The 25,646-nt window shown below is 41.5% G+C and overlaps 1 protein-coding gene across 4 annotated transcripts in view; it reads left to right on the plus strand.

The window, feature by feature from the left end:
- BAZ2A (bromodomain adjacent to zinc finger domain 2A) overlaps positions 1 to 25,646 on the plus strand; it is a 2,136,751-nt gene that overhangs the window by 946,251 nt on the left and 1,164,854 nt on the right. For all 4 annotated transcript variants that reach the window (XM_069653682.1, XM_069653683.1, XM_069653685.1 and 1 more), the window contains 2 exons: positions 11,185 to 11,250; positions 13,010 to 13,264. In XM_069653682.1, coding sequence (XP_069509783.1) covers positions 11,185 to 11,250; positions 13,010 to 13,264 — 321 coding nt within the window. The remainder of the gene's footprint in view (positions 1 to 11,184; positions 11,251 to 13,009; positions 13,265 to 25,646) is intronic.

Raw genomic sequence — 25,646 nt, forward strand, 5'->3', positions numbered from 1 at the left:
TCTGCCATCTGTGAGGGGGAAGAATGTCTTTATTATGACGGATAATAGAATGGCCATGCACTACCTCAACAAAAAAGGGGCGGCAGGGTCACTCCCATTGTTCAGGGAGGCGATGCAGCTCTAGTTCTGGGCCATCCAGCAGGAAATTTCGATCTTGGCAGTTCATCAGACTGGAGACAAATGCGGCGGCGGACGCTCTGAGCAGGCAGAGCACGGTCTCTCACGTGGGAGCTGGCTCAGGAAGTTCTTTTGGAGATCTTCGCCCTTTGGGGAACACCACAAGTGAATCTCTTCGCCACCAGTGTCAACCGGAAGTGCGAGAGATTCTGCTTGTGGGAATTTCCTCCAAGAGGAGCCTTGGGGGGCGCGTTCGTTTTGGAGTGGTCCTTTTCACTGCTGTACGCAGTTCCTCCAGTCCCCGTCATTCTGCAAGTGTTGCAGAGGTTAAGGTGGTTCGGTTCCCGAATGATCCTCATTGCTGCGGCATGGGCCAGGAGAGCGTGGTACCCAGACCTTCTAGACATGTCCTCTGCCCTCCACACAGTCTTCCCTACCGAGACGATCTACTCTCACGGGAGGTGGGTCGGGTCCTCCATCCAGAGGTCAAGTCTCTCAGCCTTCATACTTGGTATCTGAAAGGTTGAGGTATAAGGATTTGGGACCTCCCCGAAGACGTGATGGAGGTGTTGTTTTCGGCCAGAAGGCCACAACGAAATCCCTGTACCGTTGCCGTTGGAGAAAGTTCTGTGACTGGTGCAGGGTACAGAATGTGGATCCTTTCCAATGTTCCATTCCTTTGGTTTTGTCTTTTTTGCTTTCTTTAGCCCACAAGGGCCTATATGTGGGTACCATTAAGGGCTACCTGGAGGCGCTGTCCATATTTAAGCGCTCGCCTGAGGAATGTTCTTATTTTAAGATTCCTTTGATTTCCCAGTTTCTAAAAGGGCAAACTAATGCGTTTCCACCATCGCCTTTCCAGGTGCCGGGATGGGATATGAATTTGGTTTTGAAGTTCCTAATGGGAGCTCCGTTTGAGCCCTTACATTTTTGTCCGTTGCGACTGTTGTCATTTAAAACTGTGTTTTTAGTTGCGGTCACTTCCGCACGCAGAGTGTGTGAGTTGCAGGCACTTTCCGCCAAGTCTCCCTTTACTGTTTTCCATAAGGACAGTGTTGTCCTGCGGGTACGGCCTTCTTTTCTTCCGAAGGTTGTGTCGGAATTCCATTTGAGCCAGAAGGTGATTCTTCCAGCGTTTTATCCTCCTCCACATCCTGGTAAGGAAGAGGAGAGGCTCCATAGGTTGGATCCTAGGAGAGCTTTGAGTTTCTATCTCTCACGGATGTCCCGGGTCAGAGTGAATGCTGGAAGGCGCTTGGATTAGGCTGTTTCCAAGCAGACCTTGTCCAGATGGATCATTTTGATGATCTCCGAGTGTTACCATTTGGTGGGAAAGGACCCTCCAGTAGGCTTACGGGCTCACTCTACTAGGGGTGTGGCTGCCCCCACTGCTATACACAGGGGCATTCCTATTCGCAATATTTGCAAAGCAGCTACATGGACACCTGTCCATACTTTTGTGAGACACTATTCCTTGGACTCCATCCATGGGTAGGATTTGGCCTTTGGTAAGGCAGTCCTTTATTCAGCCGTATGATTGGGCACTTTAAAATTCTAAAATTGTAAATTCTTTTCCCACCTCCATAAGTTGGAACTGCTTTGGGAGTCTGTCATAGATGTGGAATACGTCGGAGGACACAATCCCCTCGAAGAACGAGTTACTTACCTTATCTGGTAACGTTATTTCGATGGGATGTTCCTCCGATGTATTCCACAACGCCCTCCCAGCCTGCCCCTCTACTGAATTTCCTATGCGATTGCAGCTTACGTTTTCCGCAAGGCTTTCTACAGTCATACTGGCAGGAGATTGGTCCCACACGTTCTGGGGAAAAAACTACAACTGAGGCTACGGGCGCCGTGCATACTATATATAACATCCGGTGACGTCGATGCTCGACGGAGACCCTCGAGGGACAACGGATCAACCCCATCGACGTAGGACTCCCTCTGCCGAAAATTTTCCAAAGCAGCACAGCTGTGGACATTATATGTCATAAAGTTAAGGAGGAGTGTTTCCAGTCTCACTGCGCCAACACATACAGATTTAAGACACTGCTTGGTTTGCAGTTTTATTAGGTGAGTATGGTACAGCCTAACACGTGTTTCGAGCAACACTGCTCTTCCTCTGAGGCTTGTACATCAAAATTAAAATTAAATTAAATAATGGTCAACCATATAAGGGGTTGTAAAGGTAACAAAATAAATAACGAGAAAAACATAGAAATAAATGTAAAGCAACCATAAAATGCAAATTCATGGATTTCAAAATTTAAGAAGTACCATGGGGCAGTAGGGGTGATATGACCCCCAATTTTTAAGATAAGTAGGTCACATTTATGCCCCCATTAGTTAAGAGGCGTGAGTAAAATTATATAAGGCAAAAACGTTTTAAGTCCAAAAGTAGCAGAAAACATTATACCATGCAATGCATATGGAATTAATACATTATTGGGTGATCCCACAGATGCATTTGTATACATTTAGCATTGTCAACCAGATAATAAGAAAACCCACCGTGTTAATATGGTGGGTTCAAGTTGCATAAACAGTTTGGAAACAAAGTTGTAGAGTGGAGAGGGAGCGGAGAAAAAGAGAGAGACAAAACAATGGGAAAACTGTTAGTGCATAATTGCAGTGTATTCACAGTGGCCAAAAAATGTAAGGTTTAATTTGATTTAAAAAACTAAATATAAGGTACCTTGGATTGATTGTTGAACATACGTGATTACGTGTTGTAGTTGTACTGAAGGTACAAACCTAAAGTAAATGATATTGATTATGGCATTGGTCGTAATTAATCAATTTGGAGTTGCTAAATTATGCAATTTAAAATAATTATGGCATACCTTGTTATATTCCTCGCAATTGCGGAAAGCTACCCAGTTAATATATCCGACTGTAGATGTAACAAAACAGTTGATCCGAATAAGCATTCCATTGGAGCAAAGCCGTAAAAGAAAGAGAGGTAAATCATTAGGTTAGAGCGCTAGCCGCTTGTCTAATTATAGACAGGTGGGCATGCGAACACATATTGAAGGGTGTTCTAGGGACCGGCGACAGTTACTTACCCCGGTGGTCCTGACTGAACGATCTATTCCCCACGCATGCGCTGTGTGAACTGTTGTTTTTATTGACCTGCTTATCGCTGTATACTCCAAAATGGTCGAACCCCATCTAAACTCATGTCGGCCATTTTGGAAGGGTTAAAATACTGTTACTTTCAATTGGAAAAATGGTAAAGAGACGCCTCGCGCGAAATAGTGCATGATATTTTCAAAACCTAATATATTGAAACTAATTTAAGCAATTGTCCAACTGAAAGTTATGGAGAAATAACAGAATTCTAAATGGTGTTCCAATAAAAATCTCAGGTTGCCATGGAGACCAAATACATCTCTCCAATATGGTGATGTAAAGTGTTATAGAGGGCCAAATTGATAAATTATGATTGGCAACTATATGTATACCTTGAGATATAAATGCATTGAGCAGCTAAGAGGTAGATTACAACTCTTGGCAAGAGTGATAAGACGGACTCGCTCTCTACTAATTTGATGGATTCCGGGAATTGTTTGTCTAAAACTGTTTGCCCACTCCTAAACCTTGTGCACAGCGATTGCTAAAATTTCTTATAGTCATGGGATAAAACTAAGTTAAATAATGTTATGTGAAAGACACGAACACAATTAGATATAGAACCAGACCAGGAAAGACAATAGGAGGAGAAACTTGAAACTAAATTAGGCAATAATAGAAGGGCTTACGATATAGTCTGAGCAAATTAAATGAGACATTATTATAGAAAAACTGAAAGTTCATGGTCCGTGTTCAGACCCTCAATTACTGTTCTATATTGGCATATGAGGCGTGCTTCCAATCGGCGGAGAATCAGAGTGAGGTTACCGCCTCTTTGTGGTAATGTCACTTTTGCAAGCCCTACAAATCTAATGTTTTGTTTGAGATCAAGCTGATGGAATTTCTGCCAATGTGATGCTAGCGGGAATTTGGCATCCTGGCTAGCAATGGTCGACAGATGTTCACGAATTCTGGTTTTGAGGGGCCTGATCGTACTCCCAATATATTTCTTACCACAAACACAAATGATGCAGTAGACCGTGTATTTGGTATTACAATTAATGAATGACTCAATCCGATGTGTTTGCCCAGGATTAAACAAAACATTATTAGTTTCTAATGTATATGGGCACATGGAACAGCTGCCACATTTGTGAAAGCCTTTGAATTTGTCTTGGTTGAGCCATGTTGTTTGGCGATCTTCATTAGGCATGAATGATGGGCTGAGTAAATTTTTTAGAGTCCTTCCTTTACTAAAAGTAAAATTAGGAAATGGGTCAATCCAGTTACTGATATCCGTATCCAATTGTAGTAAGTGCCAATGTCTCTTCATGATAGAGTATAGTACATGACTATCCGAATTATATCGAGTAATCAGTCGAATCTTGTCTGGACCTTGTCGATGATTCATTTGTTTGGGATGGAGTAAGGTATCTCTCTCTAACAAGCTGACTTGACGGGCTGTGGCAGCTATTTTAGGTTGGTAGTAACCCCTTTGTAAAAATCTATTTTGTATTGATTGACTTTCAAGATAATATTCATTCAACGTTGTACAATTCCGACGTGCTCTAATCAGTTCTCCCTTAGGTATGTTTGAAATCACATGTTTTTTGTGACAACTGTCAGCATGCAGAATTGAATTAACTGCAGTAGTTTTCCTGAAGGTTTTGGTTGTGAAGCCACAGTCCGAAATGCGGATAGTGAGATCCAGGAAATCAATAGTAGTGGCGCTGGAAGAGTGAGTGAATTGTATGCCCCATGCGTTTGAATTAAGCATATTCACAAAAGCCTCGAGTTGTTCTAAGTTACCTGTCCAAAGCATAAATACATCATCTATATAACGCTTCCAAAGGTAAATAAATGAGGTGAAGGCATGTGTGCAGAACACAAATTGCTGTTCAAAATTATGCATAAAGATATTGGCTAATGCTGGGGCGAAGCTAGCGCCCATAGCAATCCCAATGAGTTGTTTGAAATACACATCATTGAAACTGCAAACCAAGCAGTGTCTTAAATCTGTATGTGTTGGCGCAGTGAGACTGGAAACACTCCTCCTTAACTTTACCTCACAGTGGTGTATATGGGCAATATACCCACACAACCCAGTCACCTGCTGCCCTCCATCTAACACTAACCAAGACTGCAAGCGCAGTGTCCCACTTGGCTTTTTTTTTGCCCAACCTTCTTGTTCTTGTAAATTTAAGCCTTCGGAACGTGCAGCTGCAGCAACCATGGCAGAACAGGCAGAATACATCCTCACTAGAGAAGAAGATATTAAGGCTCTCTTTGCCCCACGCGGCTCCACATTGAACCCGTTCAAAAGAATTAACAAAGAAACAACGGACCTACGTTCCCTTTTTGTTAAACTTGAGAAGCTCAGTATTAGAGAAATTAACAAATTTTGGGAGAAAACTACACTCACCCATTATGTACGAGAAAAGAAAATACCAAGAGGTCTTAGAATTGTAATCTTACCGGATTTTGAAGACGCATCCGATATAGATTTAATTACAGAATGGGAAACCAATCTAGCAACAAGCTCCAATAACATGATGAAACTCCTAATTGAGCATGCAACACGGGAACACACACGGATTGTCATTGAAATTGACAAGTTGAAGGAAGCAATCAATCTTTTTGATGCCCCCAGCGCAACTGTAGACAAAAACTATCAGACACTCTATAACATTTTAAGGAAACATCAAGATGAAGTCAAATTACGAAAATCAAGAAAGTTCTCTCGAGATGACCGTGACTATAGAGACAACAGGGTCTACACCTACCAACCTAAATATGATCAAGTGTCCAGATCCAGATCCAATAGTGCAGCGTCATCTGCTGTCAGTTCGGATCCGGACAGCGAAACAGAGACCTCAGTACCCATCAATGTATCCAAGGAACAAAGCGTAATCAACAATGCAGATATCGAGCTTAATGAAGACCAATCTGAAGATCTAACAGAAGAAGTTAACTCGTCACGACCCCCCACTATCGCTAACGCTTTTTTAGAGCAAATCAAACGGTACAAAAAGGGAAATCGACAAGCACTTCTGGCCACCGCAAACAACAGAAAATCAGTTCGATTCCAAACACCTATCGCTGCCAATATGCCAATCCCAAACATACCACAAGGGGCACCAGGGGTGGCAATCAACCCCGGCGGAAACGCCCCTGCCGTGCCACGCAGGATGACAAGAGCCTATCATCAACAACAATTGATGAACCAGAACCGCTGAATCTTGTTTGTAATTTGAGTAAGCATTGTCTCTCTACTGCTGAACATGCTGTGCTCAATAAAGGTTTGTCTTTTGCACCATCCGGGCTCAATAACTTTGTGGATATTCAAATTGACATTTTCAAGTTTATTCGCAAACTTAAACTTAAAAAATTCTTTACCACTCAGATCAAAATCTTCAAACCTCAAACATCAGCACCAGTTCCATCAGACATCACGCTCCAAACAATGCTCAATACCCATATACTTATGACCCTGGAAGATGCAGACATACAGTCAGAATCAACAATTTCTAATATTTTAAATGAACTAGACATAGATCAACAGAATCTGTCGATTAAAGAACTTAGTTCGAAATCTAAATTTACACCTACATTTGCTCAAGATAACATTATTGATACCTTTCATCAAGCAGTAATCAAAGATATCCATTCTACGATTGACAAACAAACTATTTCTTTCAAGAATAAATCGAAACAGAATCTAAATCTAGCGGAACGTGCCGCTCTCCGGGAACTGGCAGACAATAAGGACCTCATCATTAAGGAAGCAGATAAAGGCGGAAACGTAGTGATAATGAACAAGGTAGATTACATCACCATGGGACTTGCTCACCTTAATCAGGCAGGCTGCTATCTACAGCTACCATCTAATCCTATTCGTCAAATTCAATTAGAGATCAACAAAATGATCTTAGAGTGGCACAAGAAAGGAGTACTATCAGACACTGAACGACAATTTTTAATTTCAGATGGTCCAACCATGCCAACCATTTACTTTCTGCCTAAACTACACAAAAGGTATACTAGTATACCCGATGGCAGACCAATAGTGAGTGGAAGAGGAGGTGTTTTGGAACCCCTTGCGCTATATATCAATCAATGTTTGTTACCTGCCATGCTCACCACCACGGCATATATTAGAGACACAATGCATGTCCTACAAATCCTAAATGACTTACCTTTTCAACAAAATTTATTGATGGTGACATTAGATGTCAAATCATTATATACATCGATTAAACATGATATGGCTATTCAAAGTGTGGAATACATTTTCCGTAATACCTCAGCATCTTACTATGTGCATATTGAAATGCTTAAGCAATTTATTATGTTTGCTTTGGAGAACAATGTGTTCCTCTTCAATGATGTGTATTTCAAACAACTCATTGGGATTGCTATGGGCGCTAGCTTCGCCCCAGCATTAGCCAATATCTTTATGCATAATTTTGAACAGCAATTTGTGTTCTGCACACATGCCTTCACCTCATTTATTTACCTTTGGAAGCGTTATATAGATGATGTATTTATGCTTTGGACAGGTAACTTAGAACAACTCGAGGCTTTTGTGAATATGCTTAATTCAAACGCATGGGGCATACAATTCACTCACTCTTCCAGCGCCACTACTATTGATTTCCTGGATCTCACTATCCGCATTTCGGACTGTGGCTTCACAACCAAAACCTTCAGGAAAACTACTGCAGTTAATTCAATTCTGCATGCTGACAGTTGTCACAAAAAACATGTGATTTCAAACATACCTAAGGGAGAACTGATTAGAGCACGTCGGAATTGTACAACGTTGAATGAATATTATCTTGAAAGTCAATCAATACAAAATAGATTTTTACAAAGGGGTTACTACCAACCTAAAATAGCTGCCACAGCCCGTCAAGTCAGCTTGTTAGAGAGAGATACCTTACTCCATCCCAAACAAATGAATCATCGACAAGGTCCAGACAAGATTCGACTGATTACTCGATATAATTCGGATAGTCATGTACTATACTCTATCATGAAGAGACATTGGCACTTACTACAATTGGATACGGATATCAGTAACTGGATTGACCCATTTCCTAATTTTACTTTTAGTAAAGGAAGGACTCTAAAAAATTTACTCAGCCCATCATTCATGCCTAATGAAGATCGCCAAACAACATGGCTCAACCAAGACAAATTCAAAGGCTTTCACAAATGTGGCAGCTGTTCCATGTGCCCATATACATTAGAAACTAATAATGTTTTGTTTAATCCTGGGCAAACACATCGGATTGAGTCATTCATTAATTGTAATACCAAATACACGGTCTACTGCATCATTTGTGTTTGTGGTAAGAAATATATTGGGAGTACGATCAGGCCCCTCAAAACCAGAATTCGTGAACATCTGTCGACCATTGCTAGCCAGGATGCCAAATTCCCGCTAGCATCACATTGGCAGAAATTCCATCAGCTTGATCTCAAACAAAACATTAGATTTGTAGGGCTTGCAAAAGTGACATTACCACAAAGAGGCGGTAACCTCACTCTGATTCTCCGCCGATTGGAAGCACGCCTCATATGCCAATATAGAACAGTAATTGAGGGTCTGAACACGGACCATGAACTTTCAGTTTTTCTATAATAATGTCTCATTTAATTTGCTCAGACTATATCGTAAGCCCTTCTATTATTGCCTAATTTAGTTTCAAGTTTCTCCTCCTATTGTCTTTCCTGGTCTGGTTCTATATCTAATTGTGTTCGTGTCTTTCACATAACATTATTTAACTTAGTTTTATCCCATGACTATAAGAAATTTTAGCAATCGCTGTGCACAAGGTTTAGGAGTGGGCAAACAGTTTTAGACAAACAATTCCCGGAATCCATCAAATTAGTAGAGAGCGAGTCCGTCTTATCACTCTTGCCAAGAGTTGTAATCTACCTCTTAGCTGCTCAATGCATTTATATCTCAAGGTATACATATAGTTGCCAATCATAATTTATCAATTTGGCCCTCTATAACACTTTACATCACCATATTGGAGAGATGTATTTGGTCTCCATGGCAACCTGAGATTTTTATTGGAACACCATTTAGAATTCTGTTATTTCTCCATAACTTTCAGTTGGACAATTGCTTAAATTAGTTTCAATATATTAGGTTTTGAAAATATCATGCACTATTTCGCGCGAGGCGTCTTTTTACCATTTTTCCAATTGAAAGTAACAGTATTTTAACCCTTCCAAAATGGCCGACATGAGTTTAGATGGGGTTCGACCATTTTGGAGTATACAGCGATAAGCAGGTCAATAAAAACAACAGTTCACACAGCGCATGCGTGGGGAATAGATCGTTCAGTCAGGACCACCGGGGTAAGTAACTGTCGCCGGTCCCTAGAACACCCTTCAATATGTGTTCGCATGCCCACCTGTCTATAATTAGACAAGCGGCTAGCGCTCTAACCTAATGATTTACCTCTCTTTCTTTTACGGCTTTGCTCCAATGGAATGCTTATTCGGATCAACTGTTTTGTTACATCTACAGTCGGATATATTAACTGGGTAGCTTTCCGCAATTGCGAGGAATATAACAAGGTATGCCATAATTATTTTAAATTGCATAATTTAGCAACTCCAAATTGATTAATTACGACCAATGCCATAATCAATATCATTTACTTTAGGTTTGTACCTTCAGTACAACTACAACACGTAATCACGTATGTTCAACAATCAATCCAAGGTACCTTATATTTAGTTTTTTAAATCAAATTAAACCTTACATTTTTTGGCCACTGTGAATACACTGCAATTATGCACTAACAGTTTTCCCATTGTTTTGTCTCTCTCTTTTTCTCCGCTCCCTCTCCACTCTACAACTTTGTTTCCAAACTGTTTATGCAACTTGAACCCACCATATTAACACGGTGGGTTTTCTTATTATCTGGTTGACAATGCTAAATGTATACAAATGCATCTGTGGGATCACCCAATAATGTATTAATTCCATATGCATTGCATGGTATAATGTTTTCTGCTACTTTTGGACTTAAAACGTTTTTGCCTTATATAATTTTACTCACGCCTCTTAACTAATGGGGGCATAAATGTGACCTACTTATCTTAAAAATTGGGGGTCATATCACCCCTACTGCCCCATGGTACTTCTTAAATTTTGAAATCCATGAATTTGCATTTTATGGTTGCTTTACATTTATTTCTATGTTTTTCTCGTTATTTATTTTGTTACCTTTACAACCCCTTATATGGTTGACCATTATTTAATTTAATTTTAATTTTGATGTACAAGCCTCAGAGGAAGAGCAGTGTTGCTCGAAACACGTGTTAGGCTGTACCATACTCACCTAATAAAACTGCAAACCAAGCAGTGTCTTAAATCTGTATGTGTTGGCGCAGTGAGACTGGAAACACTCCTCCTTAACTTTACCTCACAGTGGTGTATATGGGCAATATACCCACACAACCCAGTCACCTGCTGCCCTCCATCTAACACTAACCAAGACTGCAAGCGCAGTGTCCCACTTGGCTTTTTTTTTGCCCAACCTTCTTGTCATTATATGTCATAGATGTGGAATACGTCGGAGTAACATCCCATCGAAAGTACGTTACCAGATAAGGTAAGTAACTTGTTCTACTCAGTGGTACAACCTGCAAATTTAAATTTTCCGTACAAATGAATGGGCTGCAATCTCAAGCAAGCTGATGCTGTGTGTAGGTTTATTAAGGTCATTGGCTTTCAGAGTTTGCTAATGGACTGCTCGTAAGGCAGTTCGTGAAGTGGGACTTGACTACTACGTCAGGAAGGTGTTGAATTTGTCAAATATAAAAAGTGGAATCTTTGCACTTGTCTGTAAACTCTTACAACTTTTTAACCAATAGCAAATGGTATGTTGGTAATTGTATTAAGGCCTTTGATGGTCTTCTAGAATGTGGCTCCTTAACATTTTTAGATTATTTTCATCTCCTTAGGAAAGAAACAAAAGAAAGCAAGAGTCTGAAATTGCTGCTCTGAAGGAAGCGGAAAAGCAAGCAAAGGTGTCTGTATGTGCATTTGTGAGATTCCATCCTGAATATAACCTACATTCATATTCTGTGTCTCTAGGCTGCATAAACTGATCAATGGTGCCTCTTCTAGAATGCTTAAGCAAGTTGTAGCCTTGGGTATGGGTCATTTTCTGAAGTTACTCAGTTTGAGATGGTGTAGATAATCTTATGCTAATCCAGAAAAACTCAGCAAAGCTAAGAAGGGATGTGCATGTTGGAACTACTCCTGTAAGGAGGAAGTAGTTCTATTCTTCTGGCGCTGCAGGGCTCCTTGTACTGCCCGTGCCCATCTGCTGACACCTGCAACCTCGCTTGTTGCTGCTCATGAGGCGTCCTATGTAGCCACTGAACATGTGTTTTCCTGAACAATTTTCACTTGGCTCTCCGGTTGCGGGATCCCCTACTCACCTGTGGGGTTTTGATTGTGTTCTTCCGTGTTCATTTAGAACCGAGACACAATAGTGTTTGCTCGTGTTGCAACTACTCGCCTCTGCAAGCTCTTATCCTACTTTTTGGTGAGGTGAACACTGTGAAGTTCAACCTTTTTGGCCTTCCCAGCCCTGTGGTGTGGCCATTGAGCCCTTCTTGTTCATGTGACCCTGTTTGCAGAACTCCTACTTATATATGTTGACATTTGCCCATGGATTCCTATTGGTCCATAGACTAACATTGGACGTGTGAATGTTTGTTCTGCCAGAGGCCTGTGAGCTTCACTAATAGTCTGGTTGGACTTTGTGGACATTATATGATCCTGCGAAATAACTGTTCTGTTTTCCCATAGTCTAAAAAGTTTATTTGCTTTACTTTCCTGGAAATAGTTTGTAGTTATTTACTATGCAGATTATTATAAAGAAATGTTTAGAAGGTGCCCTGTATTTCACATGCTGACATTAGCAGCGTCAGTACTAAGGGTGCAAACTTTGCAACGTCGGTTTTTAATGGGTTAATGGAAGTGTAAGCTCAGGCAATGTCTGGTTTGGGATGGTGTGAGGAGGGGCTAGATTGGGGTGGGGGAGATGTGGGGAAGATCAGATGGGAGGCTCTGTGGAGAAATAGAAGATGGGGAGGTGACCGAGAGCGACGTTGGGGACCCACATCAAGAGTGGATGGTGGAGGGGGCGGGGCAAAGGGTGGGAACTCCCTTGTTTCCTTGTGCATTAACAGGGCAGGGTCCCTATGGGAAAAAACGTGCAGGACATAAACGCACAGTAAATACCTGCACCGTGGAAGTGGTAGGAGGAAAAACAAGGCAAGATTATGTTACTTTGGTATAGCCAACATTTTTGCGATGTAATTTTGAAGCCTGTTTACAAGCTTCTTGTGGATACCCATCTAAAAGGCTATTTAAATGAGCAATCCTAGCCCCACTAAGCAATGGTTGTCGGGTGGCCTTAATACAAAAGGACTACACTTGCCATAAAGCAAGAAGATGTGAGTATAAACTACCTCCATTATTTGAGATTCCCTTCAAACAATTGCATCCCAAAAGGGCGCCAGTCTATGGTACTGTTTTGTAACAAGCAGTAATGTTAAGAGTTTGGCACTGCCCAGAATTAATCTATTCAGAATGTTTTTTCATGTTCTGCCAGTTCTATTCAGTCTAAGAGTTAAACATTATTGATAATGAACATAAGTTGACAATGTTGCTGCATGCGACCGTGGTTTTCCGTCCTTTCTAGAACATCACACTGTTTTGTTACTGTCACATAGATTTCCTCATGGAGGTTTTGTTTTCCCTCTCCCTGTTCAGTTGGAGAAGAAAAATGATAAAGCGAGGAAGGAAGAAGAGATTCGGAGAGAGGAGGAGGAAAAGGAGCTGGTGAAAGAAAGGGTCAAGTTGCCTGAGCAGGAAAAGGTGACCATACGAAGGGTGGAGCGAAAGGTGCTTGCAAAAAGAAGAATGGAGGAACTAGCGCAGCGGAAGCTAGAAGAGCGCCACCGGCAGCAACTGATCTTGGAGGAGATGAAGAAGCCCACAGAGGACATGTGCCTAGTGGACCATCAGGTGTGTACTGAACATTGTTGGGATTGGGGCAGACTGGAGAGGTCCCCTTAGAAACCTACATTGAATGGCAGAAACATGATTACCAGGCACACCTGCTTCCCAAATAGCAGGTGTGCCTTTCCCTTTAATATTCCCTTTGAAGGATGGTGGTAGTTAAAGGTTTACAGTCATATAAGTGATAGGAGAAGCAAGGTATAAATATTGGTGTGGTGAGCATATTCCATTGAAGGTGTTTTTGTCAAACATTTTCATTGGGTAAGATTGTTTTAAAAATCCACATGCTTTGCTTTATCCTGCTGTCTAATCATTTGATCTGGAATTGTCCTGGAGGTTTAATGAAAATGATTAGTCGTTTTGGGAATCCAACCCCTGGTATACAATCAACTTGATGGAACCCCACAATGCTCCAAGACTATAAACATCTTCATTTTTATTTGTATTTTTATTTTGCCCGAGTAAAAAAAAATGTACATCTATGAAGTCATGGAGATTGAAATTACTTGGTTTATCCTCATGCTTAACTGAACTTCAGGGATAGTGGACGTTAGGTATTTGAGGGTGGGTTGTATGCTCAATGGAAAGTTCATATTTTGTGATTTTGATTAAAAAAATATACATATTTCGAGGCCAAGCAGGTTGTTGTTCTGTCATTGGAGAGGAAACCTTTCAGGCTTTGTCCCAAAACCACACAAATATTGCACTCCATCACCTATAGTAATGTGCAGCCATAAACATGATCAGGTAAAATATGGAGCCACCATTACATTTTATCAAAGCTGCACATATACTAGATAGGGAACACTGGGTCAAAGCCAATCACGAAATTACCACAAGGTGAGCCCCATGACCAACTTGGAGGTCAACGGAACAACCTCCACTTTTTTCATTTGTCCTGATTGTGTAACAAACCCAAAATGAGCTAATACATCCAGCAATATATGCATGGTATTGCCTATTAAAAAATTTGAGAAAATACATCCAATGGAATTAGATCTTGAGGTATTTTTACCATTACCCAAGTGAAGTCCAATGGGGGCATCAAGCGAGTGCTGTCTAGCTGTTCCCCTCTATTGGCCTCGCTGTGCTACCGGTGTCAATTGCAGAATCACCAACAAATCCGATGACTCATTCATTCTATCGGTCACCAGAGAAGTCCCGCCCTCAAGGGACCAGAAGCTACATCGGATTCGGCTTATGTACATTGAGCAAGTGCTGTCCAGCTTCCCACTGAGACAGAATATTTAGTAAGTGCATAATTTGAAATATTGTAGATATCAATTATGAACTGTACTCAGGCTGTTTCAATTGAACTTGATCATTTTGCGCTATGATTTAAGGAAAGAGGCTGTATGGAAAATGCCACCTAAACCCAAAAATAGAAAAGGGGGATACAACCAATGAAAAGGGAAGGTGTCTGGGGTGACCACAAACTCCCTCGCGTAACTGCCTGGACAGTTGGTGGCAGAGAACCCGCAAACGATGGCTTAAGACTCTGTGATGACATCAATTTTGATGACATTGATAATAACTCTTTATTGAACCTGTGCTACTCTCTGCAGGAGAGTATTGCAGCAGGAGCAGAGAAACCGTCCTTACAGGTGGGCGTACCACTGGTTCTTGAGGTGAGTAGAGCGGCACCAGAAGGTGGCTCTATCGAAGATCCTAATAGATTATCAGCATCACCCAATCTTTTTCCTCAATTAGATTCATCCGCTTTTACTAAAGACGAAAGTAGAGCTCCAGATCCCATACCTGAAATTCATTCTTTCATGGTCACAATACAATTTGCAATGAAAGGTTTCTTAAAACTCTGTGTGCGAAAGATTTGACATCCAATTCTAAACTAGTACATCCAATTCTAAACTAGAAACTGCTCCTCTCCATGCTACGAATCAAGCGTCTTTTGTTGAAAATGAGCCAACAGCAGCGAACAAAGCTAAGGTGTGAGTACATGCCAGCCTTATTGAGGATGACTCGTCATTAGAATGCCCAAATGTTATCAGGGCAGAGATTTCAGAAACCTCAGAAATATTTCTTTAACGTAAACAGATGCTTGGCCCTACGCAATAAGGAAAGGAGCAATAAGATGACTTAAAACCACTCTATACTCTCTCACTTTTCTACTTGTTTATCGCCCTCCTTGTCCTGGTATTATTCAAATTGAGAATATTGATGCCTTATTCTCTGCTGTTCTACCGTCTTCCACTCCCAGACCTTTTGTGCATTTTTAGGAACTTTGGTTTCACCCTAAATTACCCAAGGTAATCCAAATGTGGACCCCTTGCTCACTGTGCTTAGAGAGGCACTGCTTCACCTCACTAATGAGGCCCGACTAGGCCGAAACACGTGTCTGGGGTAACTGAGAGAATTGCATAGGATTTCGGTGCTGGACTGCCCTTGTGGGTGGGACAAAGACTGATTGCAAATTGATATTTCTCCTCTGTGAAAGGTACATTGAGCTAGAACGTGGTTGTAGACCCTCCCAAGTGGGCACCTTGCCATAGAACAGGTTATTTGGCCAGGTTTGTTCTCGGTAGAGGGGCTCCCAGACCTTTTTGTCCGTTTATGCTCTGGCGATTTTAATCTCCATCTTTATTCTATTCACTCTTCACTTCCATTTCTTGCAAAGCTTGATTCCTGCCATTTTCTCTGCTCTTCCTACTCCCCCTTCCCATGTCTCTGGCTCTTGTCTGGATCTTATCTTCGTTTTCCAATTATTGAGCTCTTCTGTATCCGCTTTTACCTGTCTATTCCTCTGATCACCATCTTCTATCCTTGCCTCTTTTTCCTCCACTTTCTCCACCTTATCTGGCTGGTTCTGAGGGAACTACTTTCGTTGTGATCTTCGTGCTTTTAACACTCCCTTGTTTGTTTTATCTTGCATTTTCTGCTCTTTGTTGCCGACACTGAATCCTTTACCTCTTCTCCTCTTTCTTGATATTCTTTATCCTGCTTCCTCTCTCAAGCCCCTCAACCCTGCCATCTTCTCACCTCCACTTAATGCGCCGAGTTCTTCATCATCTTGAGCATCGTTGGCGCACATCCCTTTCCAAGTCTGATTCTTCTTTTCTCATCCTAAAATTCTCTTTACGATGGGGGGTGGTTGTTTCTGCCAAACATGCTTATTACTTGGACCACTTGCATACACAGTCTGTACCATATGATTGTTTCAATTTTTTCTCGTGTACTTACACCTCCCACTCCTGATCATTCACTTCATTCTGCTCTTACGGCTTCTGATTTTGAAACCTATTTTTCTTCTAGAGTTGCTTCTCTTTGTGCTGCTGTTGTTCTGTCCTCCTTTTCCCAAACTTTCTCCCGCCCCCCACTTTTGTTATCTCCTCCTTTACACCCATTACTAATTTGGAAACATCTTCTCTTAGCTCGCTCTCATTCCACTAGTTCCCCTTCAGATCCTATTCCCTATTCTTAAATACCTAAAGTTTACCCTTCTCTTGATTCCTACCTTACCACTCTCCTTACTATCTCTCTTCTTACTTTGACATTTCCTTCGTGCTTTAAGCATGCTTCTAGTCTACTCATTTTGAAGAAACCATCTCTTGACCCTGCTCTTCCTTCTAACTTCCGTCCAATCTCTCTTCTTCCCTACCCTTTTAAATTCATTGAATGACTATTCTATACCCAGGTTTCTACTTTTGTCACAGATAATTACATTCTTCCTTCTCTCCAGTCTGGCTTTCGTCCTTGCCATTCAACTGAAACTGCTCTTTTATCCGTATGCGACTCCTTGCTCTCTGCCCGCTACACTAAACATTCTTCCCTTCTCATACTTTTGGATCTGTCTGCACTTGACACTGTTGATCATAGACTACTTATATCTTGCCTTTCTTCATTTGGTTTTGCTGACTGTCTTTGATTGGTCTTGCTGTTATCTCTCTAACCACACTTACTCAGTTCCTGGGCTGGTTCCTCATCTGGCACTGCACCTCTTCTTCATGGTGTTCCCCAAGGTTCTGTTCTTGGCCCCTTTCTGTTTTCTCGTTACACTTCTCCTCTTGCTGCAATTATCTCGTTCTTTGCGATTTCGCACCACATTTATGCTGCTGATACACAACTTTTTGGCTCCTTTTCTTCGTTCTCATCAGCTATTCACGATAAAATTAACTTCCTGTTTGCTTGCAATCAAGTCCAGGATATCCGATCCTTTTGTTGTCCTGAACTCGTCTAAAACTGAAGTTCTGTTCTTCCCCAACACCACTATCCACATGTCTTCCCCCTCCCTCTTCTGTCTTCTTCCCTCCTTCTTTATCTCTTTCTAGCACTTCTGTAATCTTGGTCTTTAACTTGACACCAACCTATCTTGTTCTCATCACATTTCTATTACCTCTCGCTCTTGTCGTTTTCATCTTTTTAATATTCGTAACGCTCGTTCTTTTCTGATCTTTGGTGCTACCAAACTTCTTATCTCATCTCGTATTTTATTCTCGCATTTTATTATTCCACTATTCTCTTTGGTCTTCCTCTCTCCTCTCTCGCGCCTGGTCCCCCTTAATTCTGTCTTCAACGCTTCCATTCGCCTTCTGTATCAGCTAGCCCCTTGTGATTCTACTTCTCAATCTTTTACTTTGCTTGGTTGGCTTTCCTTCTCCAATCGTCTCAAATTAAATGTTCTTTGCATTGTGTTCAAATCCCTTTATGGTCTTGCTCCCATTTTTGTCATCCTTGGTATCTTTTTATACTCCTACTCGCTAGCTTCATTCTCATTCTATATTTCTATTATCCGTCCCTTGTCCTTCCTGTGCCCAGTCTCGATTCCGTTTATTTTCTCTTCTTGCCCCGCTGCACTGGAATTCTCTCCCTTTTTCTCTCCATTCTATTACTACTTATTCTTCATTCCGTACCTCCCCGAGGAACTAACTTCAGTCTTAAATATCTTGTGAGAATTGTGTTAATTGAAGCAATCTGCCTTTTATTGTACTGTAACTTATTTCCGCAGCGATTTGGAGTAGAGAGCTCTATAAATTACAAATACAAAAATACAGCCTATACCAAAGTCTGTTAAAATTTCAAAGAAATCTAAAAAGCAGCAATTGCGTAATATAATAAGGTAATCTTAGAAAATGGGAACTCTAGCTGGCTGCAGAATAGTGAGAAATCAGTAGCCAGCACCAACACCGATGAGGTGCTTGACATGCTGGGATGGGAATTGTAAGATTTGGGGACAAATGGAGGTACTGTCATTGATTACTGATCCACCCCTGAACATACTAATATTGTTGGCTTTGGAGCACATGCGCTGGTTGAATTTGTGAAGGACTGTATCTCCGATGTAGATCCTACGTTTTTTACTGTGAAACATTTAAATCGGAAAGCGAGAAATTGCTGGCTGAATGGGTCAGCCTTTTTTCAAATTGTGTAGGAAATTCCACCGTTGCAGGTCTTAGTAACGGAGAACTTAGATTTTTTTTTAAATGATGGAAACTATAAACCCAAATGTCACTCGGGTCCATTGTAAAGTTAGAGCTACTGTGGAAATGATTTGCACGTATATAATGCAGATGAAATGTATGGAGGTGGATGTGAATGGAGATAAGATTGATTTAAATATTCCTGTGAATAATGTAAACCTCAATCCACGAATCCCACTCTCTGAGAAATTCTGTGAATACCGGTGGGGGGACGAGGGGGGAAGACGAGAGGCTAAGTTGGAGGATATCCTTCAAGTGTTGAAGTGGCTGGCAGATTCTTTACCCTCAATTTCAGAAAATCAAAATTGAGAAATCGAGATGACCTGCTGGAACTCCAGGGGATGTATTCATCTCCTGAGACCTGGGATGTAGTTACAGCTGCTAGCACAAAGCCAGATCTTTGCTACAGGAGACATGGATGATGTCAAAAATGTATGTTGATGGATATCGAATAACGCAATCATTGGCCAGAAAGGGGGAAATGGGTAGATCCTATGGAGGGTGGTTAATTGGAAGTAAGCAATCTTTTTTTGCCCGAAAGATTGATAGCATGGGATACGAAGACTATGTCCTAGCAGTAGATAGATTGAAGGTATCTGCCCAGAGAATCAAGGCTGTATGTTGGTTAATGTTTATGACCCCCCCTGGGAGAACCGACACTGACTCTATATTCGATACATTAACTGACTTGCTGGCAAATTGGATAAGGGGAGATAATGAAGATTTGGTAATACTTGACGGCGACCTAAATGCCCAGTGCATATGCACCAATGAAATTGTGGGAGAAGATAGAAGCGTCATGTAGCAGAGACTGCAAATAGGTGAGTGCGGAAATGGCTACGGTTGCTAGGCGACTGGGAATTAAGTATGTTAAACAGCCCCACAAAGGGTGATTGTTCTGGAAATGATTCCTGGGCCTTGGGAGACGAGAAGGTCACCCTGGATTATTTATTTGTAAACCCCAATTTCATAGAGTATATCAAAAGTATGTCAGTAGCAAGGAATGATTTTAGTATCATGCCATTATCACAATGTCTTTTTGCACTGGAAGGTGTGCAACATATCGGCTCAGTTGTAAATTACGCAGGTAACCGGATCATCTGGTCAGCGCAAAATGTGAAGAAGGCAACTAATAGTATTAGTGGAATGGGAACCTATTTGTTTGCACAAATTGCCTCGCTGGATATAGACGAGATTTAAAACTAGCTATACAAGTTTTCTAATGAAGTGGCAGTACATAAACGTACACAAGCCGTATTTGAATCTGGATGAGGTACGTCCTATGATAAAGTTATAAGATATTAAAAGAGGCATGCAAAGGGAAATCCATGCTGCTAAATGAAAGGAGCATGATCCTAATGTATTTGTAATTATAAAGGTGATTAAAAACAAATAAAGAAATTGGATAGGTTGATGGCGCTCTTCCCACAGAAGTGCTGACTGGCAAAAAAATATAGCCGTCTTAAATTCCTGCAACACTAGAAATATTTGGAAACTGCTGGGGAGGCAAAGGGAAATAATGCTAGAATGATTACCCCGATAAATGTACAGCAGTGGATAGAACATCTTGAGTCTGATATCACTTTTGATAAAATAAATACTTGCTTCCATCAGAAAGTTTCAAACAACAGTAAAAACGGTATAGTTATTGATAAAAATTGACATCATGAACAAAATACGACTTTTAAAAGCATCTGTCTCCGGACCTGGATGGCTTAGTGAGCATTGGATTAAAGGACAAACCTGAAATATGCGCCACGATTTTGGAAATTGTTCAAAGTATTAATCACGGGGGAAAAGGAGACCGACTGTGCCAGACAACTATAGACTTTTGTCTATGCTGAATGTAATGGGCAAATTGTTTGCGTCATTCATAGTCGAAGAGCTTCGGAAATGGGATGAAGCCTGTGGTCTTCTCGATAGGTTTCAAACTGGGTTTAGGCTGGGGTCTGTAAGGAACTCGTGGCAACAGTAAAGACACACAAGTGATAACAGTTCAAGGGTGTTTATTAAACTGTAAAAATGCAGGGTGGAAACACGCTTAATCTAAACCTAAATCTAAGATGGGAGCAGGCTTCAACCACCAATGGAAAAAAGGCAGTCCTTGTGGCGTCTTGTCAAAGTAAAAAGGCCTGTACAAAAAACCTATAGCCACATCCTTAAAACTAATTACAGAAAGAGTGTGGGATAGGGTTTTCAATGAAGAAAGAAGTGTTCACAAATAATAATTCATGATGTGATTGCCAAGGGTCTTCCTTCCCCACGTTTTGAGCACGGGACAAGGTGGATCTCCTGTGCACAGCTCACACTTGAGCTTTCCCAGCACGAGCCAACAGTTCTGCTCTACCTATCAGGTTCTTGGATGGTTAAGTCTCTTTTAACAAAAGTATCTTGCCTTGGATGGCCTGAGGTTTTCAACATACAGAAAGTTCTGTCCCCGGTATACTTTTGGTGAAGGCTTAATTTCTTGGTTCCCCCTCTTCCAGGCGTAGACCCCTCACAAGTCCTATTCAACAAAATCAACAGTTCCTTTCTCAATGAACTTTGGGTGATGACGTTCCACCCCTGGATCTCCCTCTCGGGCTCGGACCCTTAGGCTTCTTGCATTCACGAATCTTAATGTCTTTTTAAACAGTTCAGGCCTCATCCCTTTTTGTTGGACTCCCTCCGCCGGGTTCATTCTTGCCAACCTTTACGACACACAGTTCATACGCTAGTTTCACCAAGCAGGACTCCTCTCCCTTTCCTTCAAAATCATCTATCGGTCAAAGACTTTTGATGGTACAGAGGATTTACAAGAACCCTGTATGACCACTTTGACCTCTCTTCGCCTCTTCCCAAGGCCTTCTGGTTACGGTAGTCTCCATCGGGTAATCGCCCAGAGTTTCCTGCATGAGCACCCACATGGTGCTGGACGCCTCTGTTGCTGGTATTCCCCCTCTTTCATCAATAGCTTCTTTAAACCTTTCAAAGTGGAAATTAGCCATTGGCTACTTTTCGTTAAACATATTTCGGTTTCTTATTGACTCTTTGGTACCTCCGAGACAAGCGCGTCTCCCCGGCTTGGTAATCAGCAGAGGAGTGTCTTGTGTACCTTTGACATCTGCTGCAATAGACACTGGCTATTGTTCTCAGTCTTATGTTTTCATCTGCAGCGGTTTCACAGGCCTTGGTTGGAAAGGGCACGGTCGCTTCTCTCCTTGTAACCCTCTTGGTATGCGCTTTCTTTTGCCTCCTCTTGAACTCCCGTACTGAGTTATCTGTCGCGTCGTGCCATCTGCCTTGCTCGTCCTGTGCTCTCATGCTCCACCTTTTATCCCTGCGGGGAAGGGAAAGTGCTTTAAGGTGTGTGATATTCTGGTCAATTGCCTGACTTTGCCTGACCCTTGTATTGGGACATGTCGGGTTAACGGCTCTGGTGTTAGTCCATTGTATTTCACGTTGTGCGAAAGTGTTCGTGTCGGAAAAGGGGGAGCATTGTTTTTGAATATCCTACGTGGTAGGATGGGGAAAAGGTGTCGCAAGAAGGGGGATACCACGTCTCACCCGTCTGTGTCCCTCTCCCACTCCCCAAGGACCCCCTATCCATGTGATCCTCCCTCACTGGTCCACCCCCAGGAACTGGATCCAATAGCGATGGTCGTGTCCTGGCCACCTGGATGACAGATGCCCGGGGACTTACTAGGGAGAAACTGACAGGTTTCTCACAGGTCCTACACCTTAAATAATTTTAAATTAAATGGTGTGGTCAAGCAGGGTTGCGTCTTGGCCCCCTTACTCTTCAACTTGTACCTGGCTGATTTACCAAAATGCCTTAAAGAGGCTAAAGCCTGCCCCCAAAGATTGGCAACCACCATATTGTATGCTTTGCATACGCTGACGATTTAGTGATACTAGATCACACTTTCTCTGGCCTGGTGAGTACTGCAGGGGAGCTGTGGGAATACGCTGCAGCCAATAACTTAACTAAAAACCTGAATAAAACTCAATTATTCTGTTCTCACACAAGAAAATATGGAGAGGGGTCTATGTGGAATACACGGACTGGTATAGCTATCTGGGAGTTGAATTTGAATCGAAACATGGTTTTAATGAATGCATTTCAATACGTAGATGAAGGCTGCACAAAGCATTGCATTAATAGCAATTTGTTTCAGTCATACAGGCGGCTATACCCTTGATGGCACTATTTGCCTTTACAAAGTGTTTTGTTCCTGCAATTTCATACAATTTAGCGTGCCTTTCTATTACGCACCTGACATATCTACACAGAGTTGAGGCTTGCTTCTGGAGAAGGATGTAAGGTCTTCCAAAGTGTCTCCCCATGGAGATACTGTGACTCGAGTTGGGTCTTATCTCCATGGGGGCTGCAGTACTAAAGAAGCAAGGTCTATTATATATAAAAGCGCTGTATGACCCAAAATGTCCTCTGTTTTATTCTGTGGGTCAGAGCATGAAGTTGAAGAATGGTGGTGTACACAAAACGCTTGTACAATCCTTGTTTGATTTGATTAAATGGATCAGGTTTTGGGATAAAGGATATTACGAATTGAAAAGGATGTTTGAAAAAAAATTTGAGTAGTGGGGAAACAATTGTATACATCTAGCTAAATTTAAATCTTATTATATGCTGCGGAAATGCTAAATATTTTTAAGAAACCCAAGACTTATTTGGTGCCGTTTCCTTCAAAGTATTTACGTAGGTTCATTTTTCATATAGACCATCTTCCAGTAGTCTGTATTGGGCCCTATGTTAAAACTACCTCTTGTAAAACAAAGTGCTGTTTGTGCCAGAATGTGAATGCCTTGTAATGACTGAATGTCCAAAATTAGGCCCTATGGTACACGTGGGAGAATTTTCATAATCTCAATTCAAAGAGCTTTCGATTTGGCGATGTAAGTACCCTATAGAAATGTTTGAAATGATGCAGAATTCCATAACTTACTCTGCCCTCCATCTTACGTGATAGACATTTGTTTACGCTTGACAAAAACAGGGTCATCCAAAAAAAAAAAAAAAAATTCTTGGTTTGGGTTATTTATACTGTCCTCTAATCGGGATGCACAGCTGTGGACTGCCCAAAAATGACATCTGCAGTGTGTTCTTGACAGATGGGGGGTTCTCCTGCACAAATGATATTCAAATGTGAGCATTAAATAATTTTGGGAAGAGTTGTGGAGGTGTGTGAATTAGTTCCACACAGCGAGTTAGTTAAATCTTCCTGAATGACCCTCCTTGGGGCAACCCCCCACAAACTGTTCTTATCAATGGGAAATGGAAAGCGGTTGTTTATGGCTTTGATTATGGCTAGGAAATAAATACCAAAGGTGTGGAGGACAGACCATAGGCGGTCGCTTGAAGATTGGCAAATGAGTCTGATTTTATTGTCCTCTAGGTAAAAGGTATTTTACAAGAGTGGTGTGAATCTATGTGAATGACCTTTAATGACCTGTGTGTCTGACCTCTCCCGACTTATTTGTTTTTGTCTCAGTTGAGCTCTCTCCATGGCCTCTGTAGTATCCCCTCGTTGTTGCTTTCTATGTAGTCCTTTTTTCGTTTGTGTGCAAATGCACCCTGCATACAGCAGATTCAAAGGCTTACAGTTACTCCTCTTATGAAGACAACCACTTTGCTTTGTTGTACTATGGCGATGGTTTTTAACTTGCTTGTGATGTGTTTGAATGAGTTACATCTTTGTACGACAAAAGAATCTGTTTGCATTTTATGCAGAAATGTTTTACCTGTTCATTGCTTAAGTAAATTTAATAAGATGTTGTCCAATAACAACGGTTGCCTTAGCACGAGTACCATCAGTGAAACCACCACATGGTCTGATTCCAGTTTTGGGACTTAAAAGATTTCATGGAATTTCCTGAGGAACACCTGTTTCTATACAAGCAGAATCTATTGATGCCTGGGTTTCCCTTTGACAGCACACTAAACTTCTGAGGGGGCTTGTGGTATTCGTAAAATCTCATTATTATTAACACCCATTTCCTCAGAGGGAATAGATCAAACGTTTAAAATCAATCTTAATATAAAATGCTTTGCCATCAAAGCCATTGTTCCCAGCTAATTTAGCAATTCATAAATCCCATGCATACATAATATACCTCTAGTAGTTCTAAACAGACTTACCTAGAGAGCAATCCAAGAAAGCTATGTCGTAATAGGACAGGTAGGTTTGTGTGGATATTGGAGCGTGAGCATACTTCAAATACTCTGATTAAGGGTGTTCACAAAAAAACGGGTGGCTTTTTTATGGCAATTGCTTTGGACAGCCCTCAAGATCATTGTTTTTCAGTCTGCCATACCATTACAGAAAGGGCTGGAAGACTAATACATGTTTCACTGTGTACCCTGTTGTGCTGGAAACTGGAGACCGAACAGCCAACAGAATTGCTTTGTTTAAGGAAGTTTTTCTTCCTCAGTGTTCAAGGTTTGAGAGGTCTGCTTACAGCTACGTAGCAGGGTTTTACCCTCCCTAGTGGGAACAGTGAAGTAGCTGCCCAGTCTAAACTCTCAGGACGGGAACATGGTGGTAAGGTACTCTTTAAAGTATTCAGTAAGAGAATGCCCACACAATATAGCACTAAAAATATCGATCTGGTTTGATTTGGTGGAGAAAAGCAAAACACTGTGTTAAAGGTATTAGTAAATTCAAAAATGGGCAGTTCAGGTTCATGGGTTGTGATGGTTACAAGTTCAGCTGTAACCAAAGCCTCTGGGTTAAAGGTTGTCCCCATTGATTCCGACCCCTCTGTGGAATGGAATCCTCTCTGGTCTCTATCTGGGACGACCTAAAAAGAACTGCTGATTCAAAAGGGTGTGCTGCACTCATCCTCCTGAATCTATTCGCAGCCTTTGATACCATCCACCAGACAATACTCAGAAACCGGCTCCTCACCGTAGGCAACAAAGACTCCACCCTTAATTGGATCACCTCTTTTCT

Source organism: Ambystoma mexicanum, chromosome 3q (assembly GCF_040938575.1).
Source record: "Ambystoma mexicanum isolate Mex_15411 chromosome 3q, UKY_AmexF1_1, whole genome shotgun sequence".
Taxonomy (NCBI): domain Eukaryota; kingdom Metazoa; phylum Chordata; class Amphibia; order Caudata; family Ambystomatidae; genus Ambystoma; species Ambystoma mexicanum.